The sequence below is a fragment of the Mytilus californianus genome, unplaced genomic scaffold (assembly GCF_021869535.1).
Source record: "Mytilus californianus isolate M0D057914Y unplaced genomic scaffold, xbMytCali1.0.p SCAF_6, whole genome shotgun sequence".
Classification (NCBI taxonomy): Eukaryota; Metazoa; Mollusca; class Bivalvia; order Mytilida; family Mytilidae; genus Mytilus; species Mytilus californianus.
Window position 1 is genome coordinate 50220092 of NW_026262712.1, and position 27213 is coordinate 50247304.

Genomic DNA, 27213 nt, shown 5'->3' on the forward strand with positions numbered 1-27213 from the left:
TTTTAACACTTGAGCACGCACATAACATAGCTGTGGGATTTTCAATTTTCCCTCTATTTTCAGGTAAGCATATTTAATTGTGTAGGCTTTTTAAAGCATGTTTTTCATATCAAATTCACAGTTCAAATTCCAAGGAAACTGCAAGCTAACGTTTGAAATAAATGTATATCACAACTATGTATTTTCAATGTGATTCTAATATGACGTTATTCTTTCGCTTTGGAAACAAAGCCATGTTCTATTCCTTTCCAAAGCCATGTTTTAATTCCAATAGAATATGGGATGCACGTGATTAACGTCACAATTGAAATTGCAACGCCAGTTGTATTTTTAACTACGCAGGAGATCGAAATGAACATTCGTGTTGGTGTTGCTCGTTATGAAATTAAATGAAATCATTCTGAAAGTAAATTTACATATATCTGTTTATTATTTTTTTATCGTGAAACGGTTGATTTTCTAGAACGTTTTGGCTACCTCAAACAAAATGGTTGCCTTTAAAACGTGTATTTTAGGTCCGCTTCGAAGTACTTTCCTATTAGAATCAAAATTATTCTATCATGCCATGCTCTATGATCATTTTAATATGGATATGCATTATATTTGTCAACGTGTTAGCGCCAACACCCCCTTAAAAAAAGTGGTATAACAGCACAACATAAGAACAAACTATAAAAATCAGCCGAAAAAGGCTTCACTCATTTGATTTCAAAGCCTGTATAGTAAATCAGCGGTTGGCACTCAAAGTTGGAGGATGTCTCTGTTTTTTTTTTATTAAATTTTATGATGGCATACGATATAGTTATATTATATCAGTGGCGGATCAGGGGTTGTAGAGTATTCCCCCTTTTTTGATGGCTAGAAATAATTATCATATCATGTTTTTTTTTCACGATTTATATAAGATAAGATAAGATAAGATATTTTATTAGTATAAAATCCAAAATTTATTAATTTAATTGCTCCTAAATACAAACACAAATATTGTATATGATTTTTTCAGCATAAAACCGTCCAAAACAAATTTCCATCGCTACGCTCGGCGGTATATAATCCGTTTTATGGAATTACGCCCCTTTCAAAAATCTTCGGTCCGCCCATATTGAAAATTATAAACTTGACCAACGTCACTAAAATGTAGAACATTGGTCAATGTACGATAATCATGACACAATGCAGACAAAAAAGAACCGTTCATTTATAAAATTATTAATTTAATAATCATTTATTTATTGCAATTTCTGGATGGCCTGAGACTATCATACTAATTTATACTTGGTATTATAGTTACAAGGAGGTGTAAACAGATATTCAACGCATTATTATTGTGATCCTTTGCGCAACATGGAAATTCATTTTCTAAGGCGATTCTGCATGCATATATATTTGTCTTATTCTCTTGCTATATAATGAACATTTAGTGGTCAGAATATTTATTTTCAAACGACCATACTGCCCCCTTCTAGGTAGAGTAGAATATTTATAAGATAACCACCCTGTTGTCCCACAAAATCACATATCATATGTGCGTCCTTCAATTTCCAAGGCCGCACACTATCCAAGTTTGAACACTTAAATTTACATAATTGATAAAAAAAAATAATCAATTGCGTTACAAAACCTTCATTTCTTTGTATTTACCCGTTAAGTATTGGTATTATACAAAGCAGTATTAAAATTATTTTTGTTCCAATAAATCAGGAATTTAGGTGTTTACGGATTGAAATAGATTATAAGTTTCCTCTGAAAAAAAATTGTTTTCCAACGAACCTTCAAACTCCTGTTCAGCGCCAGATTTTAATCTACGTCATGCGATTATGCATTATTTTCTATGACAAAACCGGGTCTGTTTTGTGAAATTTTAGAACGAAACCGGGTCGTACACATTGCCAAAACCGGGTCCTTCAATTTTGACATGACCCATTTCTTTCGTTCCATGCATAGAAATACAAATATTGAGGTCCTCATAGTGAATAGTCTTGCAATCTCCGTGTTAATATCATTCTTTCCATACCTTTCTTTCCGTACAATGTGCACAATTTAAAGAGAAATTAAACAAATTCGAGGTAAGGTTCACTCAATTCACCATTTTGATGTGCCTTTTTACTTATTTCTCCATTCATCTAGAACGGAAGTAGAAAATATTACATCTCACAATCGAAAATAGTTATATGTGTATGTATATTCTTCAATATTATTAAAACAACAAATGAATAAACAGAAATCCTACCTTTTCTATGTCTGTTGATGGTCCGTCACCGTACCGGGTATTAGATTCCATTGAGTCCAAACATTTTTGCCGGGGTAGTTTTAATAGACACAGTGTATAAAGCATATAACTAAAGATGAATACCATTTTATTTTGAAATGTGACAAATACCTTTATTGGATAACTTTTTGTTGTGTATTTGTACAATTATTTCCTGTTTATACATCTGTAGCATCAAAGACCATTACTCAAGGATTTTCTCTCCTTTATTTCAAAATGACAAGTTTTTTTAAAGACTGTTATACATTTATAGTATTTAAATAACGGAACATAACAGCAAAAACAATCAAGGATGAAAGGTCCGTGTCCTCTTTTTATGTATAATCAATTGAAAATTTGGCGGGAAATGATTCTCTCTAGCTTTTTCATAAATTTAACACTAATGTTTCGGCACCTTTTTTCTTTCAAAAACTATAAATGAATCCGAAAATCTGACAAAAAGTCAAAAAACAAGAGTAGCGAACATCCTCAAGTATATATAGCTGATTATATTCGCAATTCATAATTCAATTACATGTATCATATTTCATTATATAATATTGATATTATTTGTTGTCATTCTCTGCTGACGATTCCGATCGAATGGTTCAATTCTTTTTGTAATTTCGTTCTGAATAAACATAAAACATTTGCGACTGGATGTGAAGCAAATAACAATTAATCAGAATATTAGTAATTGTAACAACAATTGCATCTATATGCTTTACATAACTGCACGTGTAATATTGATGAGCTTATTAAGTGCCAATCTGCCTAAGAATCAGGCAGTGGTGAAAACATGACAAATAAAAACCCACTCAAGTTTACATTAATTTATAGTAAAATGTACAATGGAGCACGAAAATAACATTCGTTTCCTTTTCCTGTTCTGGTAATTAAAGCTATAATTGGGTTGAAATGCATTAAAAAATAAAAATTAAGGGGAGCTAACTCCATAATTAAAGTTTGCTATCATTCTAACCAAAAGTTATCTAGAGATTTCTCGAATTACCAGACACGTAGAAACGAAAAACCTACCATGTTTAACTCAGGATGAGGGTAACTTCAAAATAGGATGGTTAGGTCGGTGGGTTTTTTGGCCATGTTTTTAAATTTTTCTAAATTGCCTGATTCTTAAAAAGACTGGCACTTTAAAAAGTTATTCACGAATTAAAATACGGGAAAAGTCATGGTCCTGATGGTTTGTTATATGAATTTTTCATTGAGTTTCAGGACGTCGTACTGCCTTATATATGTACTATTTTCAATGTTGTTCTGAACTCCGGATATCTTCCGACCACTTGGTCTGATGCGATTCTATTGCCTTTATTTAAGTCCGGGGAAGTAAACGACCCATCAAATTACCGTGGTATAAGTCTTATCAGCAATTTAGGTAGACTACTCACTGCTATATTGAATAGTAATTTGTAGATAATTCATCAATGAACGATATTTTATCTGATGAACAATTTGGTTTCCGTAATGGTTACAGTACAGTAGATGCTTTGTTAAGTATATATTCTGTCATACACAATACTTTCTGTAAAGGTAATATATTATATTGTTGCTTTGCTCATATTAAAAAAAAAATGATTCAATTGATCGTCTATGTTTGGGCACACATTTCTAAATTAGGAATCGGAGGAAAATTGCTTAAAATTTTAAAATCTATGTATAGCAATGTAAGATCTTGTATAAGATTCAATGGATTTAATTCTAAATATTTTTCAAATAATCTTGGCTTAATGAAAGGATAAGTCCTATAACCTATAGTATTTTCATTTAATGTGATTGACCTCGAGAATTAATTCATAATTAATGGAGACTGTACACTTGAATTTCAGGACATAAAACTTTTTTTAATTAATGTATGCTGATGCTATGATATTGATGTCAGAATCAATCCAAGGCTTGCAAAATATGTTAAATACTTTATCTGTTTATACTGAGAAATGGGGGTATTTCCGTTAACACAAAGAAAATCAAGATCATGGTAGTTTTCCGTAAAGGTGGGAAAATCAGAGCTAATGAGACATGGATTCATAATGGTAAAACTTTACATAGTTTTGATCATTTTTGTTATCTTGGTGCGTTATTTCATTATAATTGTAAATTTTGTTTTACTCAAAAACACTGTGCTAAACAAGGCAGGAAAGTTAGTATGAAGAAAAAGCCGTCATTCTTATACCTGAATACTAGCTGTTACTTCTATTAGTTTATTTGAGACGTATGTATGTAGTACTTTAATGTATGGTTGTGAAGTATGGGGTGTTCCAAGTCTTCCATTGTTATATAAGCGAAATTTTAGGATGCTCAAATTATGGTTTAAAATTCATGGTAGTGAAAATTGTATTGTGAAGTCGTGCTACATCGAATTAGTAGCAAATTGTAAAAAAATCAATAACTGGGCAACTTGTATTAAAAACTGTAATATGATCTTGGTAAAAATGATTATTGGACAACCAATGGGTACTTTTTTTTTTATAGTTATTGAACAAGCAAATCGGTATATATGATTTAATGTGCACGGCTCGGGTGAACCTACTTGACCCGAACGACGTAGGAGACAAAGACAAATCATAACTGAAAGGGTTATTGAGTATAGATTATTTGCTTTTCTTTAAGCCCCAGCAATATAAAAGAAATAACGTGCGTAACTAATAATTTTTAATCCCTAGATTGAGAGACACACTAAAAGTTTTCATAGTACATAAAATCGATAAGATAAAATTAACACAGTCATGTCTTTTTTTGAATGAAGTATAATTAATTTCTACGTCATTTCGTCTCTTGTGAAGAGTTGACAATCATACCACATATTCTTATTTTTACATGAATCTTGCTGTCACAAAGAAAAGTAGTAGGAATTTCTCAGCATTACATCGCACAATAAAGCCCAAATCACAATGAAAAATAAAAGACATTTTATGACCCAATATTGATATTTCAAAAGCTGTAATTTCGACCAACACATCTTTATAAAAAGATATCTTGTAAACAAATTAACTTTCTAACTTCTACGTCATTTGGTCTCTGGTGGGGAGTTGTCTCATTGGCAATCATATCACATCTTTCTTATTATTATATATTAGCATAGTATATACTTGTTTATGTTGTTTGCGAAACACTGTTACAGCTATAGTTATCAAGAGTGATTTATTATCCCTATCGTTTTCATTGTATGACCTGTACATATATAAATAAAAATACATAATGAGGTCTAAAAAAGGTTAGTCCAGTCTTGTGATTTTTTTAATATAAATTATATCAGTCCCAGAATTTGATTCAGCTAAATCGAACAAGCTTTCTAAAAAGCTACTACTTGTATTTACATTTTATTTTTAGATCAAATGTTGTATTTCGTAAATTAGGTCAGTATTGACAGTATTGGCTACACAATTTTCTAGCAGTAGTGTGTAAACAACACATGGATAGTTTATTGGTAAGTATATAATTTAGATAATAACATTTTTTTTTGTAGCAGAAATATAATTATAGAAATTATATATATTATATTATTGATTGTTGTTCTGCAGATACAATGACGACCAATGACAACATAGCAATTTGTAATATTTTACTCCGATTAGTCCGATTACACCCATCCCGTCCTGACAATTTATTAACATTTTCACGCTATATTTGAGATTTAAAGCAGCTTGTTTTCAAACCAGAGATTTTATTTGTTGTACCTGTGTCGTTTTTCATGTTAATTAACAGTTGATTGCATGAGGGTTGACATATATAGGCAAATGTTGGTATAGAACACAGTCACAGGCACTTGTTTCTATCCATAGGAAGGTTGACTATCCATAACAGATATGGATAGTCGACCTTCCGACGGATAGAAACAAGTGCCTGTGGTATAGAAATATGGACAATCCCACCCTGCTCCAAATTGACAGTAAAATATGGCAAGCCGTTCTCGTCAAAACTATGTTTAAACCATTTTCGAAAAATTTACACACTGAGAATTAAAAAAAAAACACACTGAGATTAAAAAACCTAAAAACACACACCGAGAATTAAAATTTACACACTGAGATTTCATAAAAACGCAATGAGATTACAAAAAATGAAAAACACACACTGAGAATTGAAAATTACACAATGAGATTTCCAAAAGACACACTGAGATGAAATAAACTGAAAAACACACACTGAGAATTTGAAATTACACACTGAGAATTTAAAATTACACACTGAGATTTGTGCGCACTTTTTATGCGCACATATCTAATTAGCATAATTAATCTGAATCTATTACAAGCTTAAAACAATTAGGGGACAGAACTCTTTAGTCCTTCAATTTGGCGCTAAATGTTTTAAAAATACAACGTACAGAAAAACTACGTTATTAAAGACCAATAGAATAAGAAAAATACCCACTTACTCTCATTACAAAATATAACCAAATGGTGAAAAACTTTATTAAAATTATAAGAAAACATTGGAACAATCTGCAAAAATACAAACAATGCAGTGATTTTTTCCCCCAAGTGCCTATTCTAGCATATATACGTAACAAAAATATATAAAAAATTAAAAACCAATTGTTCAGAGAACAATTGAAGGTCTTTCCACAAAAAAACAAGAATTTTGATATGAAAATAGTAAAAATTCGGTTTAAAATGTCATTTCCAGCGTCAAATGATAGCTAATAGTACGCTGATTCCAAAAATATATGGTTTCTATACAAAATTTTTAAATAAGGGAAATAATTTGTTACTTCCGGTTTGAAAAAGGTTACTTCCGGTATTGTTTCACTGTTTAATTGACACTGATTCCAAAAATATATGGTTCTATATACTTTTACATTCAAAAAGTACAAAAAAAATAGCTACTTCCTGTTTACACAGATTCACTTCCGGTTCGTTTTTGAAGGTCATATGGCTTGCAACTAAATGCAAAAAGTCCCATGGCTTTATCATGTATACAAATGAGGTAAAAGCAAAGGTCAAAATCTAGAATGTCAATTTAATCTATGACCTTGGGCTCAATTTCAAGGTCATCAACCAAGGACCTCAAATCAAAAGACCCTAGATCTTAATTATATTTGGTTCATGAGTTATATCACCATATGCATATTTTTAAATAAAGAGGGGAGAAAACTCTTATTTGATGTAAGCGCACCCTTCAAACCAATATGTATGTGTTACGACATGTCGCAACTTGCAATTAAGTAAAAATATTTTGTCGATATCTTATATCCTGTTTGAAAAGTGGTGAAAATAAGCCAAAATCCAAATTTAGAAATGACCTTGACCTTTGACCTTGACCCTATTTTCGTTTTTTTGGACCAAGGATCTCAAATCAAAAGACGCTAGGTCTTTATCACTTATGGTTTACAAGCTACAACTACATTTTTCTTATTAAAAATACAAAAGGGAAAATAACTCCCATATGTAGTCTCCGGACCGCTTCGGTCAAAATTATTTTTAAGATCCTGAAAGATACAACAAGCAAATTGGTGAAATAATTTTGTCGTAATCTTTAACGGTTGCGAAGGAGATTTGTACACAAGAAAAACAGTGTTTGGGGAGATAACTCTTACAATATAAAGTGTTCGGCTTAACAGGGTCAGTTTCAAAATCATAATAACTGTTCGATATCATATGCAAAAATTCTAAGCGACATCTTGTGAAATAAAAAAGCACCGTCAGAAAAAAGTGCCGGAAGAAGAAAAAAAAAATAATAATATTAATTAAAAACCAATTGTTCAAAGATTAATTGAAGGTCTTTCCACAAAAAAAAACATGTATTTTAATATGAAAATAGTAAAATTCGGTTGAAAATGTCATTTCCAGCGTCAAATGATAGCTTATTGTACGCTGATTCCAAAAATATAGGGTTTCTTTACAATATTTTTTAAATAAAGGAGATAATTTGTTACCTCCGGTTTGAAAAATGTTACTTCCGGTATTATTCAAACGTTAAATTGACACTGATACCAAAAATATCAGGTTCTATACACTTTTATATTAATTAAGTACAAAAAAAGGCTACTTCCGGTTTACACAAGGTCACTTCTAGTTGGTTTTTGAAAAGAATTGAAAATAAGCCAAAATCAAAATTTAAAATATGACCTTGACCTCTGACCTGTACCTAAATTTTTTATTTTCGGATCAAGGACTTCAAATCAAAAGATCCTAGGTCTCTATCACTTATGGTTTACAAGATAGAAATGCATATCACTTAAATCAAATGCATAAGGGGAAATAACTCTCATATGGAGTGTTCATATCGCTTCGGTCAAAATAGAACAAATCATGCAAAGGATATAACGAGCAATTTTATAAAATAAATTTGTCGCTTTCTTTTATTGTTACGGAGGAGATGCAGTCACAAGGAAAACAGTGTTCAGGGAGATAACTCCTACAAAGAAAATTGTTCGGCTTAGAATGGGTGAAAATAAAAAGCGCATAAACTGTATGATACTATATAAGAAATATCTTAGCGACATATTGCGAAACAAAAATTTAATGCGAGAACAAAATTTGGCAGAAGAAAATAATAATAATAATAATCAGAACAAATACAATAGGTCTTTCCACAGAAAAGTGGAAAGACCTAAAAATTAATCAGAAGAAAACCAATAGGTCTTTCCACAGAAAAGTGGAAAGACCTAATTACCTTGCGAAATCAGGGTAACAGTTGAAAGACTTTTGAAAAGGGACCATGCTTAAACAGTTTTAAGCAAAAATCCCGATATACTGTTCGTAATAATTTGAATTATAGGCAAAAAAACTTATGAATACGAGTTAGCAAAAAAATTTGTTACGTCTTGAAATTTATAACGAATGTTGGTTGTAGGAACCGCATTTCAGATTTATCATATTTGGTAAAAAATTAATCAAATTAAAAGTAACCATATCATATGAGCTTATAAATGCGGACACAAGATTTTGAAAGTGGAGGGTCAACAAGGCAACATTAGGAGTGGGACTAGTCAGAAGTCTATGCATTAACCAAACATGTAGCTTCATAAAAGGGGGGAGGGGATTGAATCCGCCCTTACCCTAGTAAATTTGTAGATACGTGATGAAGTATAAAAGAGGAATAGGTTAAAAGTGAACGGAGGGACAATTTCCCCTGTATATGGGAATAAATGATTAAAAAAACTGTAATGGCAAAGAAGTCTGCAATGAATAAAAGGATATATTTAAGACAACAACCTGCCAATGAGCATGTAAAAATCACAGTCACAAACCGCGTGGTTTTTTGTCAATCTCTTTTATCTACGTGTAGCGAAGCTTTGATTTCAAATTATTGGGCAATGTATATGAAAATATGAAGATGTGATATGCTTGACAATGTGACAACTACTTACAAAAGTCCAAATGACGTATATGATAGCAACCATGAGGCACTGTATACGACCTTCAACAATAAGCAAAACACATACCGTATAGTCAGTTTTAAAAGACCCCGGCAGGATAAATGGTAAACAATTGTAAAAAAGATCAAACGAGAAAACTAACAAAACAATAAACGCTTTCATCGAAAATAAGTATTATATACAGCAAAAAGCAACAATCACTGAATTCAGTCTAGTTTTAAAAAAAATACCGACTGATAGTGTATTGCAGATTACCACGTTAAATAAACACATTAAACATGTTAAATAGCTTATTGTTGAAACAAAATGCTTGTTTCTTTTTTGTTTCATAGTATTTGAATATGTTGTTAAATAAAATATCTTTTTTAAATTTTGCTTTCAGATTTATTTGCTCTTGATCTTTGTCTTGATACAAGCGTATACCACAATCATATTAAAAGGTAAAAACTATTTATTGCAAAAAGAAAACCGACTAAACATGTAGTATACGGTAGCGTCGGACGTTTGAAGGTGTGGGCGAGCGACCGAGGTGAAACGGGTACATATTCTGTGTAATCCCTCTGACAGTTTTCACTTCGTCTTTTCTCCGCAAAATTTCAATGTTTTGAGAATGTACCAATAATATGTAATCAACTCCTCCACCTTTCAATATTGATCCCCCCTCTCTCCAATGAATTAAACCAAGACCCTTGAAACTTCACAGGATGTTTGCATTCCTATTGAAGCTTTTCACTCTGTCACAAGGAGTTATATATTTTTTTTAAAAAATCTCGTTGAGTCTTTAGTCCTTGTTTATTATACATACAGTACAAAGAACAGAACATGGATTTCATTTTGAAGTAGGGGGAAATGATATAGGACTTAACACACACACACACACACACACACACACACAAATCGATTTAAAACATATAAGATTAGAAAAATAGTAAACTTTACTATATTGTCTGAAACTCAAAGTACACAGCTGAGTTTGTGATAAGTAGATTTTGATAAAGATTCAAGATTGTTTCCTTTTTTGGAAATTCTAATCATTTAATTTACATAATTTGACAATTACAGACTTGTATTCCAATAAAACGACAGTTTTCTCTGTAAACGGGATTTCAAATTCTCCACAAACTATCATTGATAACACAAGCAGAACAACGTTATATTGTCGCAAGTCGCATCTTTATTTAAAATAACTATATATATATAAAGTAGAGATGTGGTATGATTGCCAATTAGACATTTTCCCACTAGAAACCAAAATAACATAGAAGTTGACACTTGTAGGTCACCGTAAGGCCTTCGAAAATGATGGAAACCCGGCCATGATGTATAGTAAGCTATAAAAGGCTCCGAAAAATGTAAAAAACGAGAAAACTAAAGGCCTGATCTATGTACAAAACAATAAACGAAAAACAAATATGATACATACAGCAACAAACGACAACCACTGAATATAATATTTTCTAATATTAAAATATATGTTTTATAGTCGGATATAAGAGAAAAGCATGCATTTGAGTATATAGTCTCTTCTCTTGAAATCAAAATTCACATAGACAAGGCTAGTATTTACATGTAAGTAGGTAAACAAACATTAATTGACGTCATTTCCCTTTTCAAGTGGAAAATGTGGTCTTGATATTTTATACTGGAAAAAGTTAGTTTTAGTCAGTTTAACTGAATGTTTACGCGATTAGAAATATTCGCAAGAAAAAGGGGGGATGTGTTTTTATCCACGGACTCCATATAGTTTCACTACTGAAGCTTAAAAGATTTTACTGTTATGTTACAGTAGCTGATCTAAGTACTGTTAATTGCAACTCTCAAGTCCTATCAACAAGTCAATATGAAACCGTGCAACTGGTTCTGAAAAGAAATGGAAGCCAACATTTCCCTGATATAAATGGTTGCTATTATTCAATTAAACTAAAGAGTTACTACGCTAGTCGATTTGAAAAGCTGGTAGTTACCGTGTCCATGGATATTCTGAACGACTGCCAATATGCTATAGAAATATACCCAGGGGATCCAACCATCAATAGATGTATGAAGGTATTATAAAGTTATATACTAGAAAAACAAAGGATATGGGGTATCCATCCATGGCACAAAATCAGAACATGCACAGCAAAAAAACTTAATTAGATTGAAAAAAAAAACACACTAAACGCAAAGGAACAGCGCTTTTATTGTTGTTCTTCATCTCAAAGTCACGGAGCAAAATAAAACTCTCACCTCTCTGCAAGTTAAAGACGGCCCTTAGCACCGGCTTGAGCGGAATTCTTTGCAAAAATAATTTGGATAGACTTTGTATAATGTTACACCACCACATCGGTAAATGTTTTGTTTTTAGTCATCTGTTTCTACAAATGTATGTGCAGAACATTTTTCACTTGAAATTATTTTTATACTATTTTCAACATATATGGTATAGTTACATATTTGCATAATATAACATTATAGTAGGTCATTTTTAACATTCGCCATTAACAATGATAAATATAAATCCAAGTGTGAAAAAAAAACTGTTTTGAAATGACCAGGAATAACAAACATACTAAACTTCTACATGTTCTATGGATATTGGCTTTTTTTTAAGAAGAAACAAATCTATGTCAATTATGTATTCCTGAAAAATTCTTTCCGAATTATTATTAATTATTATCTTTTACACAATATATATATGATTGATCATAATTTTCCAAATCTAATTAAAATATAGATCTCTGATTTCATTATGCTCGACTCCAGTTGCGATAAACCTTAATTTTAATTAGATTGTAATTTTCTATACTTTGCAGAGGCACATTGCATATGAAACCGGGATTATTTGCACAATTTATTTCCAATTTGCATGTTTTGTTTTCTTACAGACACTAAACTGTTATAGTGATCCAACTTGGATAGGCTCTTACCCAACTAAGGACATTTTCTTGCGCTATGTTCATTCCACAAGAGAAGATGTGAATGTCACTGCAGATGTGAGTGACATGCTGTTGACCAAAGTCAGCTTTAATCATTGTACAAAATGTTTTGAAACACCAAAGGTGTTTTCAGTTAGAGAACAAAGCAAGTATTCCTATGTTAAAGAGAAATAAAAAAGATAGGTGGGATTGATTGATTGATGACCGCGTAATATCGCGTCAGCGCAAAAAAAAAATATCGCTACGAGCAGTGAAAATCATAAACTTATGATTTATGTTATTAAGTTCATATGCATGTAATTGTTGTGGTATTAAATGGTTTCTAATCAAATGAATGAGTTTAAAGAGTAAATTGTAATAATACTATTTAGTTTCTTGACGTTTGTTACAAAGCACAAAACAAGATTAACGAGAAGATATTTAGAAATGTCTAAAATTTTGTATGAGTAGCAGGTTACAGTAACATTTCAGTGCTAGTATCAAGATCTTCTAAAAAAAAAATAGGGATCATGTGTTGCGGCTTTCTTAGATCCACCCCTGAATTTTAAAAAGTAATCGTAACTGCTATATCTCCTGTCCGCCCATTGGACTCTTATAAAGGATGCATAAAGACGTTGTCAGATGCATCTGCTATGGTGATATTGAATCTGTTGTCTTTTTTTTTGGGAGTGTGAGACACTCTCTTACATTGAAGAAAGTTTTAAAAACTTCTTTTTGCTGGTCGGGAGATGACATGATACAAATTAATATCTTAGTCGTTCCAATTAGTCCAAATTATAATGACGTTTTGAAAGGACATTTTGTTATTTTTTGCTTTGACGCCTTACTATAACGCTGAAGCCATTTTTTTTTTGGACTTTGAGAGGGGAATTTTTAAAACGTTTAGCTGATTTAATTTAGGAGAGTATATTAAATTAAATTTTTACACAAAACTCGGTAAAATTTTATAGACCCGAATTTCCGGAACGTGTGTTCTATATTATCCGGAAAAAATATATTTTATTCTCATAAAGTGAAACGTCTTAAGGAGAAATCAGCTAAATGTTTTAATAAAGCAGTAAATTCTCTTTCCAAGTCCAACTGAAAAAATGACTTCGGTGTTAATATGACTTCGCAGTAAGGCGTCAAAGCAAAAAAAATATAATAGCCTTTCAAGACATCATGATTATTTAAGCTCACGTTCCAATATGCCATTATTGAGAAGTGGCAGTCACAATTACTCATAAAGACACTTGGTCCATCCACTCTTAAGAACATACCTTATACATTGATTACATAACACATACAAATTATTAGTAAATTAACAATTTAACCTCATTTTCTATGTTAATCTATTCGACCACTATACTGTTACATTAGTTTAGTGTATAGAATTAAGATTTGTTGTGTTTAGATGTTAAAAGCTTGACATTGGGACTGAAAATAACACTTGTTTGCTATTCATCAACTTCGTCGCAACGCAGTCGTTTTTAAAGGCAGTGCCTCTATTGGTATCACGCAACAGCCATGTATATTTAGTTTCTACCTTAGGGAAAAAGGGGGGGGGGAGTTAAATGCGTCATCATAGAAATCCAGAAAAGTTGTCTTCTTCTTCTTTTTGTGATAATTTTTTTAATTTTTTTATTGTTGTTCATCAAAACTGGTCATTAGAGAATCGACAGGTGTTTTGTTAGTTTTAAAAACTTTCGAAAGAGTTGCATTTTGATTTATGAGCAGTCGACCAATTGACAACCGGAATTACTTAAAAATCTGTGTGAGAAAAGTTTATTTGAGTGGTATTTCCATCTAATGTTTTAAGATCATTTCGGTCGTTGATATAATAACGAAAAGTCGACTGAACAATGCCTATTCTCTACATGTCAATAGTAACTCAGTTTTGTGGGAATCCGATTATTTTACCCTTTTTTTTTCTTCATCAGAACATTTAGTAGATCGAATTGCAAAAATACGTAAATATCAATCATTTGTCAATATCCATCTGGAATTTATCGAAAACCCCATATAATAATGCCAAAACAATGACAAACTGATGTTTTGAGTTGTTTTTACGCATAATAATGCGAAAGGGAACATTTTCAATCGTAACTTGGACTGTTCTGCATATATCGGTACACAATTTTTTTTTCTGAGGTCAAATGAGTGTTTTTATGTGTAAACATGATATGTCATAGCGTATTTAATCATTACTGAGTATTGTTTTTATATAATTTAATTTTGGATGTAACGCGTCTTCTGATTGGCTAACGTTGTTTTGTTTATCAGCTCACAGACATAATTTTGTCATGTGACCGTGACGTCACCAACGTTGTTTCATGGTTTACTCCGGTTTAAAATGAAATTAAGAATTAAATTATAAGAAATGACTGTAATATTTTTTCTGACTATTCGAAATAACATAAAAAATGTGGTGCACACTTTAAAATAACCCGCTAGGCGGGTTATTCAGTGTGCACCACATTTTTTATGTTATTTCTTCATAGACAGAAAAAATATTACAGTCATTCCTTAAATAATATAAAGCAGATTCCGGTATATACTCGAAAAGGATAAAGGCCTTTTATGTTTTTCGGTTATTCAACAGTAATGGCCATAATGTAAACATTAGTTATGTTATTGTCTCGCCTGTCGCAGTATGCAAGACATAGGTATTACTTTCCGGCGGCGGCGGCGGCGGCGGCGGCGTAAACTATTGTATAAAGCTTTATATTTCAGAAGATAGAAGACCTAGATGCTTCATACCTTGTATGCAGATACCTTATGTTACGAAGTTTCCGTCTGTCATATGCCCATTGTCCTCATTTTCATGGTTCAGTATCTGCTTGAAAAAAAAAAGTTTTTTTGCCATGTGTATTTCTCACTATTATGAGTAATAAGATAACTATATTTGGTATATTTTGTACCCTTTTAGAAACCAGAAATTTACTTATTATGTGATTGAGTTATTTCCCTTTGAACAGAAATTGATAAGTTTATGTATAGCTGAGATGAATAGTCTATCAATGATTGTATCTGTTCAATTGATTAGCCAGGAGTCGTCAAAAATTTCTTTATAACTATTTTTTTTAAGTCATGTGTGTTTTGAAGGTAAATGCCACAATTGTTATGTGGTATTTTTATTTTTTGTTGTGTGTGTTAATGTTGAATTGTACTTGATACTGTTTCAATTCAAAGATTTTATTGTTTAAGCATTCAAACAAAGGGATTGGATAAAGGCTCGATCAGCCTATATAAATCCTTTCCATACAAGATGGATAGAATAATAATTGACTTGATCCTGTTTGGGTTTCCAGATTTGCAAATATCATTTTCATTAGATGATAATCTATTTTTTATTAAAGGATATATTTCATTACATTACATTGAGTAGACAAAACTGTTGACATTGATAGATAAGTTGCAGATAAGACAATAGTTTGTGACAAATTAAAGAAAAAATATTGGGAACTATTAATTATATTTGATTATAATTTAAAAACATCATATCTAATTTTATAGAACAATTCTTCAGATGTGAAATCATATCTAATTTTAGATTTGCATTACTGGTTCATGGAAACAAGTTTGAGTCATTTCCCTTTGAACAGAAATTGAATTTTGGGGTTCTTTGATAAGCTGATTCTAACAATGTACTTAGATTTTGGATATTGGACCATAATAGGTAAATGTCCAATTTCAAATTTTTCAGTTCTTTGACGACATTTATTTTGTGTCACAAACCTATGCTGTATCAAATATTCAATCACAATCCAAATTCAAAGCTGTTTTAAGCTTAAATGTTGTGTCCATACTTGCTCAACTGTTCGACCTCTGCAGGAAAATCCGGTTTGCTGTCACTCTGACAGCCTCTTGTTTGTGTTTTGGTCTTTTTTTCAAGTACTGTAAGCAATATGTCAACTATATTTGGTGTATGGAATTATTGTAATCTGGCTGGTGTCATTTGACCTTGACCTCATTTTCATGGTTTATTGGTCAATGTTAAGTTTTTGTGTTTTGGTCTGGTTTTCAAGTACCATAAGCAATAGATCAACTATATTTGGTTTATGGAATGATGTTAGGTGTACATGTCTGTCTAGCTAGTGTCATCTGACCTTGATCTCGTTTTCATGGTTCATTGGTCATTGTTATTTTTTTGTGTTTTGGTCTGTTTTGCAAGTACTGTAAGCAATAGGTCAACTATATTTGGTGTACGAAATGATTGTAAGGTTTACATGTCTGTCTAGCTGGTGTCATCTGACCTTGACCTAATTTTTTTATGGTTCATTGGTCAATGTTAATTTTTTGTTTTTTGGTCTGTTTTTCAAATACGAATAGCAATAGGTCAAATATAATTGGTGTATGGAATGATTGTAAGGTGTACATGTCTGTCTAACCAATATCATCTGACCTTGACCTCATTTCCATGGTTCATTGGTTAACATTAAGTTTTTGTGTTTTGGTCTGTTTTTCGATTACCATAAGCAATGGGTCAATTATATTTGGTGTATGGAATAATTGTAAGGTGTACATGTCTGTGTGACAGTTTTTATCTTACCGTGACCTCATTAATTGTCATGGATCTTTAATAATGTTTAGTTTATGTGATACTTGTAGTAAAACCTTTATCTTTAAGATTTTCAACATAAAATCAATGGTCATTAAAACAGGCGAGACATTTCAGCGTGTGCACTCTTGTATTTATGTAATTTCCCACCAAACTGACCGATAAACAGCTATCTAATATAATAGTCCGAATATTTTCCAATACTAGTAATGAACTCGAGATGTTAACCACCATTAATAGTGAAAACCAAAATTGACCCTAAATATTCAAGTGCACTTTTGATTTTTCAACCCTTTATACCACTATTCCCCATGTCAAATTGAAAAATCGTCTAAAAGAAATAATCCACAATGTTTTTCAATATAAAAATGATAGCATGCGCTATACGTTTATTGCTTTGGGATACCATAAGGCATGTTTTGTTAATAATGAACACAAAGGTAAAACATGCTACACCAAGGAACAAGTGATCAGTATGCTGGAGTTTCTTATTGACAACATATTTATTGAATTAGGAGGTAGAATTTTTCAACAAATTGTCGGCATTCCTATGGGAACGAACTGTGCGCCTCTCCTTGCCGACCTCTTCTTATTTTCATATGAGTCAGAGTTCCTTCAGACACTTGTCAAAAACAAGAAGATCAAAGAAGCCAGCTAATTTAATTTCACATTCAGATATATTGATGATGTTCTTTCCATTAACAATCCAATCTTTTCTGATTGGGTTCCATTAATATATCCCCCAGAACTAGAAATTAAAGAAACAACAGACACGTCTTCTTCCGCCTCATTTTTAGACTTATATCTCGAATTTGAAATAAGCGGTCATCTCAATCTATGACAAATGATTTTGAAATTATCAATTTCCCTCACCTTAGCAGCAATATACCAACTTCACCTGCATATGGGATATACATTTCCCAACTCATTCGGTATGCAACAGCTTGCAACTGTTACTCAGACTTTATAAAACGTCACCAGTGTCTGAGCAGAAAGTTGAAGAACCAGGGTTATGTCAAAGAACGTCTCGTCCTTTTTCTAAAAAAGTTCATCGTAAGATACCAAGACCTTGTTGATAAATATTCCGCATCAACTTCACAAATACTTGAAGTATAGATTATAGGTACTGACGTTGTTTATCATCTTAATTACGTGTTATACTGTTCTTTTATTTGTCTTTGTATATTACTGTGGATTCATTTATTTTCGTGGATTGAGGAAATCTTGCATTTTCGTGGATTTTTAATTTCGTGGTTTTCCCAAAGTCTGCATTCAAACCAATAAAAAATTTGTAAATCGTTGAACATTTAAATTCGTGGTTTACCTATACCCACGAAATCCACGAAAATTGGTATCCCACGAATATTTTAAAATGAATCCAAAGTATTAACCTTTACTAATTAGTCCATTTTTGGTAATATCCTTTTGGCGTGGCTCGGTATTTATACATCCTGCCATTGTGTTATTGTGCTAGGGTCATTTATTGTATACTTGTCTTTATTTTTTGCTTATGTGCTTTGTCTATATGCCATATTGTTTTTCTTTGTTGACATAGTTGTTTGTTTTATAGTTATTATTAAGATTTTAACCCTAATTTTTGACATTTTTACCTATTATGTCTGTTTGTTTTGTAACACATTGTTGTCAATATAATGGTATTTTATGCGACTGTTACACAAGTGAGAGGTTTAGCTAGCTATAACACCAGGTTTAATCCACAATTTTCTACATAAGTCAGGGATATGATTGTTGTTTTCCATTCGTTTGATGTGTTTGAGCTTTTGATTTTGCTATTTGATAAGGGACTTTCCGTTTTGAATTTTCCTTGGTGTTCGGTATTTTGTTATTTTACTTTTTGTTTAGCATAAACCAAATCAATTTGAAAAAGTCAATTCTTAGTTGCTCTGTAGCCGGTAGAATTTTAAAGTTATAAAGGCATTAATATACTCTTTTGAGATGCAATGTAGCATTACCATTTCCATGCCATAATAAATGAAAAATGTCTAAATCTCTGTAGTTGTTAGCCTTTCTAGTAAAGTAATATGTTTGATTATAATTAATCTGGACTACAAAATCACCAAACCTGTAGGTAACTGCCTTTGAATAAAAAATGGACTTGACATTGAGGGTGAAAAAGGCTCTAACACCCTACCCCTTTTTACAAGTAAAGGTTTGAATTTGCTTACATACAAAAGAATTTGATAACTGTTTGATGTAAATGATTGCATGCATGTTACTGCTAATGCCTGTAGCAAATTTGATTCCATATAATTGCTATTATTTACAGTCACAGATTATTGTGGACAACAAGTTTGTTTAGCGGACAAAGATTTGCTGTATGTAAACGACCGATATAGTGCCAGTATTTCAGATTTCTTTCCCGGCAAATATTCGAGCAGACGATTCAGTATTTGTCCATATTGCAGAAGAATACAATTTATGGTTAAAGATTCTATTCAACTATGTTTAAAAGCGTATGCAGGAACTACTGTTTGGAATGAGGGAAAAGATTGTCGTGTCACATTGGAGATAGACGGAAGCACTGCACTGGTATTAATTATACATTTTTTTTTCATTTTTGCAAAATCGAACAATACTTTTACACAGCAAAATACATTTTTATACGACCGCAAAAAAATTTTGCGGTCGTATATTGGTATGACGTTGGCGTCGTCGTCGTCGTCGTCGTCCGAAGACACATTGGTTTTCGCACAATAACTTTAGTTTCAGTGAATGGATCTCTATGAAATTTTACCATAAGGTTCAATACCACAAAAGGAAGGTTGGGATTTTGGGGGTTATGATACCAACAGTTAAGGAATTATGGGCCTAAAAGGGGCCAACAATAAGCATTTTTCTAGTTTCCAGACAATAACTTGTGGAACGGTGTATGGATCTCTCTGAAATTATACCACAAGTTTCCATACCACAGAGGGATGGTTAGAATTTGCTTTGGGGGGTTATGGCTCAAACCGTTTAGGAATTAGGGGCAAAAAGGGGGAAAATCAAGGGTGTCCTGGTTAATGGACAAATACTTCAGTACAAAACATAATTTAAAGCAGTGTAAGGGAAGTAATTCAAATACATTATTTGAATTACCTCCCTTACACTGCTTTTAAATTATGTATAAAGTAATGGTTAATGAACAATTAAGACAATTCAAAATGAGTGTAAGGAAGGTACAAAAAAATCCATATGAAAAATTTGACACCATATTTTAAATTCTATTATAAAGTAGATTAAGTTAGCACTATGGTAAATTTAAATGGGTAATTATGGTTGCAAACTCCATTGGAAATTTGAATTGAGATTATGACCATATCTTGAAAGGGGGAGCGGTAAAAAGAAATTGTGGGAGTCAATTTTTTCTCATTTCAGATTTCAGAAATTAAAAAGAAAAATTCTTCCCAAAAAAGTGTGTGTGTGTGTGGGGGGGGGGGGGGGTGGGTTAATACGCAACAGCATAGTGTATTGCACAAAAGCGAAAAAAAGGGGGGTAAATTTTTTAATTTTTTTTGTGGGGGAGGGGGGGTCAATTCACAACATCTATTCATGTGAATTCAACTGATTAAAATAAATTCTGTATCATTTTGTATCTATATTGGACCCAGTAATATCAATTTAAGACAAGAATGTTTGCTACAAATGCATGTAGATCAAATACAATGTAAGCCTAGGATAAGAACTTATCTCATTATGATAAGAAATGTAAAAAAAACTCCTTAAAAAGTATTTGTGTCCCTGAACACCCCCACCAGAGTCGCTTTGAAACTATCTACTCTAGGGGAGGTGTGTATTAGATGTTTAAACTTGAATAATTCAAAGAACCGGAATCAGTCTACCTTTTAGTCCTCTTCCGTGTAATAGTATGAAATCATTTGACTTCTCTATCCTTTACACTAGTTGTTCTATAAACTTATAAAGACCAATTGAAAAAAATAGGTCCAACTTGTTGTAGATAAAAAATGCCAACGTAGACACTTACTATACATCTTATTTTTGGAAGGGATAAATATGGAAGCGCATATGGTACACCCCTTGTAAAGTTATTTTGATGCAAATAAGTCGGAATTATTAGTTATGTTGTGTGTAATAAGCTGGAATCAAATCATCATGTGGAGTCAACTTGTCGGAATGATGAAGTAAAAATTGCATTACAATGTCGACTTGCTAATATAAATGTCATTACATAGTAATACGAAGTCGACATGTTGAATTCAACTTGTTAATTGATTAAGTCGACAACTTGTTTATTTGATGATGAGGTAAACCACGTGACCATTTTAGGAAAAAAACATAGGTCTATTTTTAAATCGAGTTCCATATGTCGTTTGTTTAATGTGCTTCGGATGAGTGTAGCTATCCATCTATCCATTGAGTTAAAGTTCAAATTAAAGTTCGAGTTGTTGTTCAGAGTTATTTGGTATGAAAAGGGGGAACGGCAGTCAGATATAGATATCAGATAGAAGTACTAAAAAATAACAATATTTCTGACATAAGAGGGATATCCCCACATCGCTTGGTCCGGCGTTTATTTTCCTTAGTAGTCAAACGGAAGCAGTATTATAATAAATTCGTGAAGGATTATACGGAACCCTCTGTCTCGCATGAGATTGCTGCTGTCAGGGTAAAATTGTAATGATGACTTTAAAACGCAGAGGCGGATTAAGAGGGTTTTTCGGTAGCTGCTTTAGCTTGATCTAGAAGATTAACGCCTATACAAGTTTTATAACAATTCATGGAGGTTTATAAACTTTTCAGGACATAACAGTTTAACTTACTGCAAAAAAAAAAGCAAATTTTCCTGTTCCCTAGTATCTATGTATACTGACCGACTTAAGAAACGCGAACACTAGATTATTCTTTTTAATTCCCATTTTCAAATATGCAATTTTTGTTGAACAAACTTATGAACAGAAATTTCATTCATTTCTTCATTGTTTTAAAAAAATTGCAGTTCGAAAGATGAATTGATTACGTCATTTTTAGTGTTTAAATTATGTGGTATACACTGAAACCCTGGTTTTCCCCTTACCAATGGATGTGTCATTGTCTGTAACCAACGCCAAAATGATTGTCAGAAAGGTCAACCAATTCTGTTCGGCGTGTTTTTGGTTCTGTTTTGCACCTTCTGATTTTACCTTTGTTCCACTCATTACAGTGTGTTTTAGCAATTATGCTGGTGAAACTTTAGGGCTTTGAATGTTTTTCTGCAGTCGATTCTTTGGCATTTCAGTTTATGGTAAACATTTATGGCATGAATCTGCGTGCAATGGCATTCGGCAATTGGATTAGCAGTTGACGTTGCGGCCGTAAACATGTCTCGCAAATGACGTTGCGTAATCAAATTCTATTGACGTTGCATTGTCACTACATGTTGATTTGGTCATTGATGATCATCAACAAATCCCGTATGTCTGTATCGTTGTCGGAAGGACAGTAAGACGAGTTTCTGACGTCAAATTGTCTGGTAGCAGCACGTTCACGTTTTCCTGTTTGCAATATTCTTATGGGCTGATTCAGTTTTTTATTCCTCAGTCTTGGCAATATGGAGAGGCAACATGTTTTAACTGATTTAAATGTGGCCATGGATTGAAAAAACTGTTTCACGAAGAAGAAAAAACTGAAAAAAATCTTTTATGGGTTCCAAATTTCGCATTAACAAATTCGTGTAACTTCAATAATCCGGTATGTTCAATAACCACAGGAAAGTCAGATGTTGATTTTTTTCTTAAGAGGAAGAACTATGGTAAGCATGAATAGTAGTTGTATAAGGATCAACCATGATTTGGTTAAAAAAATCAACAAAATGAGTGTTGCGTTTTTAAAGTCAGTCAGTATAGAATCGAAGTGAATCATATACAAAGGAAGCGCACGGGGAGGGATCCGATGGTTAAATAAAAATAAGAAGATGAGCAAAACCTTTACCGCATATTAAGCTATGAAAGAATCCGAAATGACATGTAAAACAACTCAAACGAGAAACCGCACGATGTAAATGACGAAGACGCCGAAACTGCTACTAAATAAAGTAAGGAGATGTGGTGTGGTTGCCAATGAGACAACTAGCCACCAGAGTCTAAATGAAGAGGATGTAAGCAATCATAGGCAGCCGTATGTCCTTCAACAAATTGTGTAGTCGGCTATAAAAGGCCACCACGTGGAAATGTGAAACAATTCAAACGAGAAATGTAACGACCTTATCAATAACTAAACAATTTACGAAAAACTAATACTAGTATGCAACACATGAACCAACTATTGAACTACAGGCTCTTGACCTGGAACAGGCATATGAAGAATGTGGCGGAGTTTAACCTGGCTGTGAGCGCTCAACCCTAAACCTATCGTGGGACCGCCGTGTAACAGAACAACAAAAACTATAAAAAATCAGTTACAGCTGGCTAATTCAATAGATCGGTATTACTGGCCAATATAAATTCATCAAAATCAGGCGTAGATCTCGATGCTCCGGAAGAGTAAGCTGATCCTTCAGAACGTGAGTCACCTATCGTGTTATTCGTGAAATTACAAACCAAGTGATTTATTCTAATGCGGTAGGTCATCCTCGAGGAAAAGAGGACGGAATTGTGGTTTCGACAATTGGGACCTATATTATCCGTCGTTTCCCTGTAACTTGAGTGTGAGTTGATTAAAAGTGTTTCATTTGCTGACAATAAAGTACAAGTCATTTGATGTGTGTCGATCCTGTGACATTAATGTTTTAACTATTTTTCAAATCTTGTATGTTACAGAAAAATGAACTTTTTACAGTCAACATTACAATTTTATACTGACAGCAACAATATCAGGCGAGACAGAGGGTTTCGTGGAATCCTTCACGAATATATTATAATACTGATTCCATTTCAGAACTAAGGAAAATAAAGGACGACTGACTGGACCCTAAGTGGTGTGGGTATATCTCCCTTATGTCCGTGTTATTTTTTTAGTACTTTTTTCTGATATTTGATAGCCGTTCCCCCTTTTCATACCAAATAACTCTGAACATCAACTCGAACTTTAATTTGAACTTGCACTCAATGGATAGCGACACACATCCGAAGCACATTAAACAAACGACATATGGAAATCGATTTAAAAATAGAAATATGTTTTTCCAAAATGGTCACGTGGTTTTACTAGGCCTCATCATCAAATAAACAAGTTGTCGACTTAATCAATTAACAAGTTGAATTCAACATGTCGACGTGGTATTACTATGTCATGACATTTATATTAGCAAGTCGACATTGTAATGCAATTTTTACTTCATCATTCCGACAAGTTGACTCCACATGATGATTTGATTCCAGCTTATAACACACAACATAACTAATAATTCCGACTTATTTGCAACAAAATTACTCTACAAGGGGTGTACCATATGCGCTTCAATAGATAAATCATACCTTAACACAACCCAATCTGATTCAAATAGAATGTTCTTTGAAACTAATTCATCACGATGTTTGACTTTTTTATTAACTTCATCTTTTACCGTTTGGATGACGTGTTTTTCAACAGGCAATCGACATTCCTGCATGAACCAACTTTGTTCCTCTTATCGCCGATTTGCTCTTATATTCATACAAGACTGACTTCATAGAGGAGCTTCTTAGGAAGAATGAAAAGAAGCTATAGCATTATCTTTAAATTCACGTTCAGCTATATAGCGATGTCATCTCACTAAATAACTACATATTTGGTGACTTTGATAAACGCTTAAGTCTACTTCATATCTCTACTTACATCAGCGATGGTCGGTTGCGAAGTACACTTTACGACAAAAAGATGATTTCAAATTGCCAATTGTGAACTTTCTATTTCTATATAGCAACATCCGAACAATGCCGGTAAATGGAATAGTTATCTCCCGGTTGATACGGTATTTCAGGTTACTTTTTTTTATCATGTTTTCCTAGATAGAGTGTTACTGCTTACAGTAAAGCTATTAAACCAAGAGTTTTTATTGGTAAAGTTAAAAAGTCCGTTCGGAAGTTTTATGGACGACATCATGGTCATACTTTCTATTAATATGACATGATATGGTCCATTTTTCTTTCTCTATTTAAAACTCCACCTATAAGTAGTTTTCTCATTAAAGTTTTAAAAGTCAAAATAAATTCAGTTATGTTAAAATTAGTAAAATGATGCTGACATTATTTCCATTTTTGATTCATTTCTTCAAAGATGATTATGCACATAGAACAATGACATATTACACAGATTACATTGTCCGTGTCCACCATCCAATTGAAAACAATTTGTAAACAATAAATTCAAGCAATACTTCATTTTTTGTCTTTCTATTACATTAATTTTGCTAGCTTCTAAATTCCATTTTTTTCTTCTTCTTTATTGTTATTATTACTGTTTTTCTATATTGGATATTAAAAAGGGCTAATTGAGTCGATCTAATTTTCCCCTTCAATTTTTGCTTTTTAAGAATCGAAAAGTATATCTATCATTATTAAGATTAAATTTTGTATTGAATAATTTTTATAACCTAGAACTATTTCTCTGTATCAGTTAGAAGAGCCAATGTGTACATGTAAGACATACACACAATATGTTTTACACAACCCGAAGAATAATGTAGAAAATAACAGATTCATTTAGTATGTTATATGAGGGTATGGATGGGGTTTAAAGAATAGAGAATAATGACCCCCCCCCCTCAACATATATATATATAAACAAGTCTAAATTGAAAACAACGTTCAAACCTATGATTGCGTTGGATAAAAACCGCAATTTTTTATACGTGTGCATGCAAAACAAATTTCTTGGTAGAGGGGTCTAAATACAGCACAAACAACATTTTCCAAAAGACCCAAAAAGTGAAAAAGTATATTTTAACAAAACGCATTTGACTAGCAGGTCGAACAACGGGATGTTCTTAAACCCTGCTGACTGCCATTGGCGATTGTCAAATAAACAGATCACAAAGATGTAACAAAATGGATCTTAGCTATTAATTTAATACCAAACAGAAAAAAATATATATATAAAATATATATATAAAATAAAATAATATTGAATTATTATGGAGAAAAATTAGCAAAAACATAACGAATAGAGAAAAATTGGCTGTAAAAGAATAACAAATAACTTTCGAAAATACAACAATAAGATAATTAAATACTGATTGAAAAAATGAACGATGTACTGAATAAAGTAATCATCTAATTACAGAACAATTTAATAGTAATCTGTAATCATGTGAATTTTGAAAAATAAGCAATAAATTTAAATATGAAAAAAAATTTAAATATGAAAAAAAACTAGTTCACATATATTTTTTTAGATTCATTTGTCACGGATGCTTACTAAGCACTCCACTAGTTTATAAATTTTCCTTTTGTTATTACATAAAAAAAAATCACAATTTGTTATGTAAATTTCAATACGGATTTCAACCAGGTGATAGTACAGTAAATCAACAAGCAGAAATATATAATACTATTATTTCCAATCTTGATAAAGGAAAAGATAGACGCTTTATTTTTTGTGATATTTCTAAAGCCTTTGACAAAGTTTGGCATGATGGTTTATTATATAAATTGAAAGTGTTTGGTATTCATAGTAATTTAATTGATTGGATTGGAGACTACCTAGGTGACAGATGCCAGAAAGTTGTTTTGGATGGGTTTTATTCATCTCAAAAAGGTATCAGTGCAGGGGTACCCCAAGGCTCGGTACTGGGTCCCTTCCTTTTTTTAACTTATATAAACGACATTGTGGAAAATATGAGTAATCATATTAGATTATTCGCATATGACACCTCTTTATATGCCATTATTGATGATGATTATGATACTGTATCTAGGTCATTGATTGATGATCTTGGGAGGATAAAAACATGGGCTGAAAATTGGGCTGTTACATTTAATGCCTGAAAAACAGAAACCCTTTCATTTTCTCGAAAAGACATAAATCCTCCTTCTTTAAATTTTGTATTGATGTGGATCAAATTAAAGAAGTTAAAAGTCACTGTCACCTAGGTCTCAACTTTGAGAGTAAGTCCAGTTGGAAATTACATATAGAATTTTATAAGTACAATTTATAAAAAACATGTTCTAGATTACATTTATTAAGACAAGTACAATATAGTTTGGATCGAAATGTACTTACTACAATTTATACAGCATTTATTCGCCCTATT

The 27213-nt window shown here is 32.2% G+C and overlaps 1 protein-coding gene across 1 annotated transcript in view; it reads left to right on the plus strand.

Annotated features, from left to right (window-relative positions):
• Positions 1–5609: 5609 nt before the first annotated feature.
• Positions 5610–27213, plus strand: part of LOC127704670 (uncharacterized) — a 29320-nt gene continuing 7716 nt past the window's right edge. Inside the window, exons 1-5 of the mRNA XM_052208808.1 lie at positions 5610–5690; positions 9970–10027; positions 11374–11633; positions 12455–12650; positions 19333–19595. Of these exons, the coding sequence (XP_052064768.1) occupies positions 5676–5690; positions 9970–10027; positions 11374–11633; positions 12455–12650; positions 19333–19595 (792 nt within the window). The 5' untranslated portion in view covers positions 5610–5675. The remainder of the gene's footprint in view (positions 5691–9969; positions 10028–11373; positions 11634–12454; positions 12651–19332; positions 19596–27213) is intronic.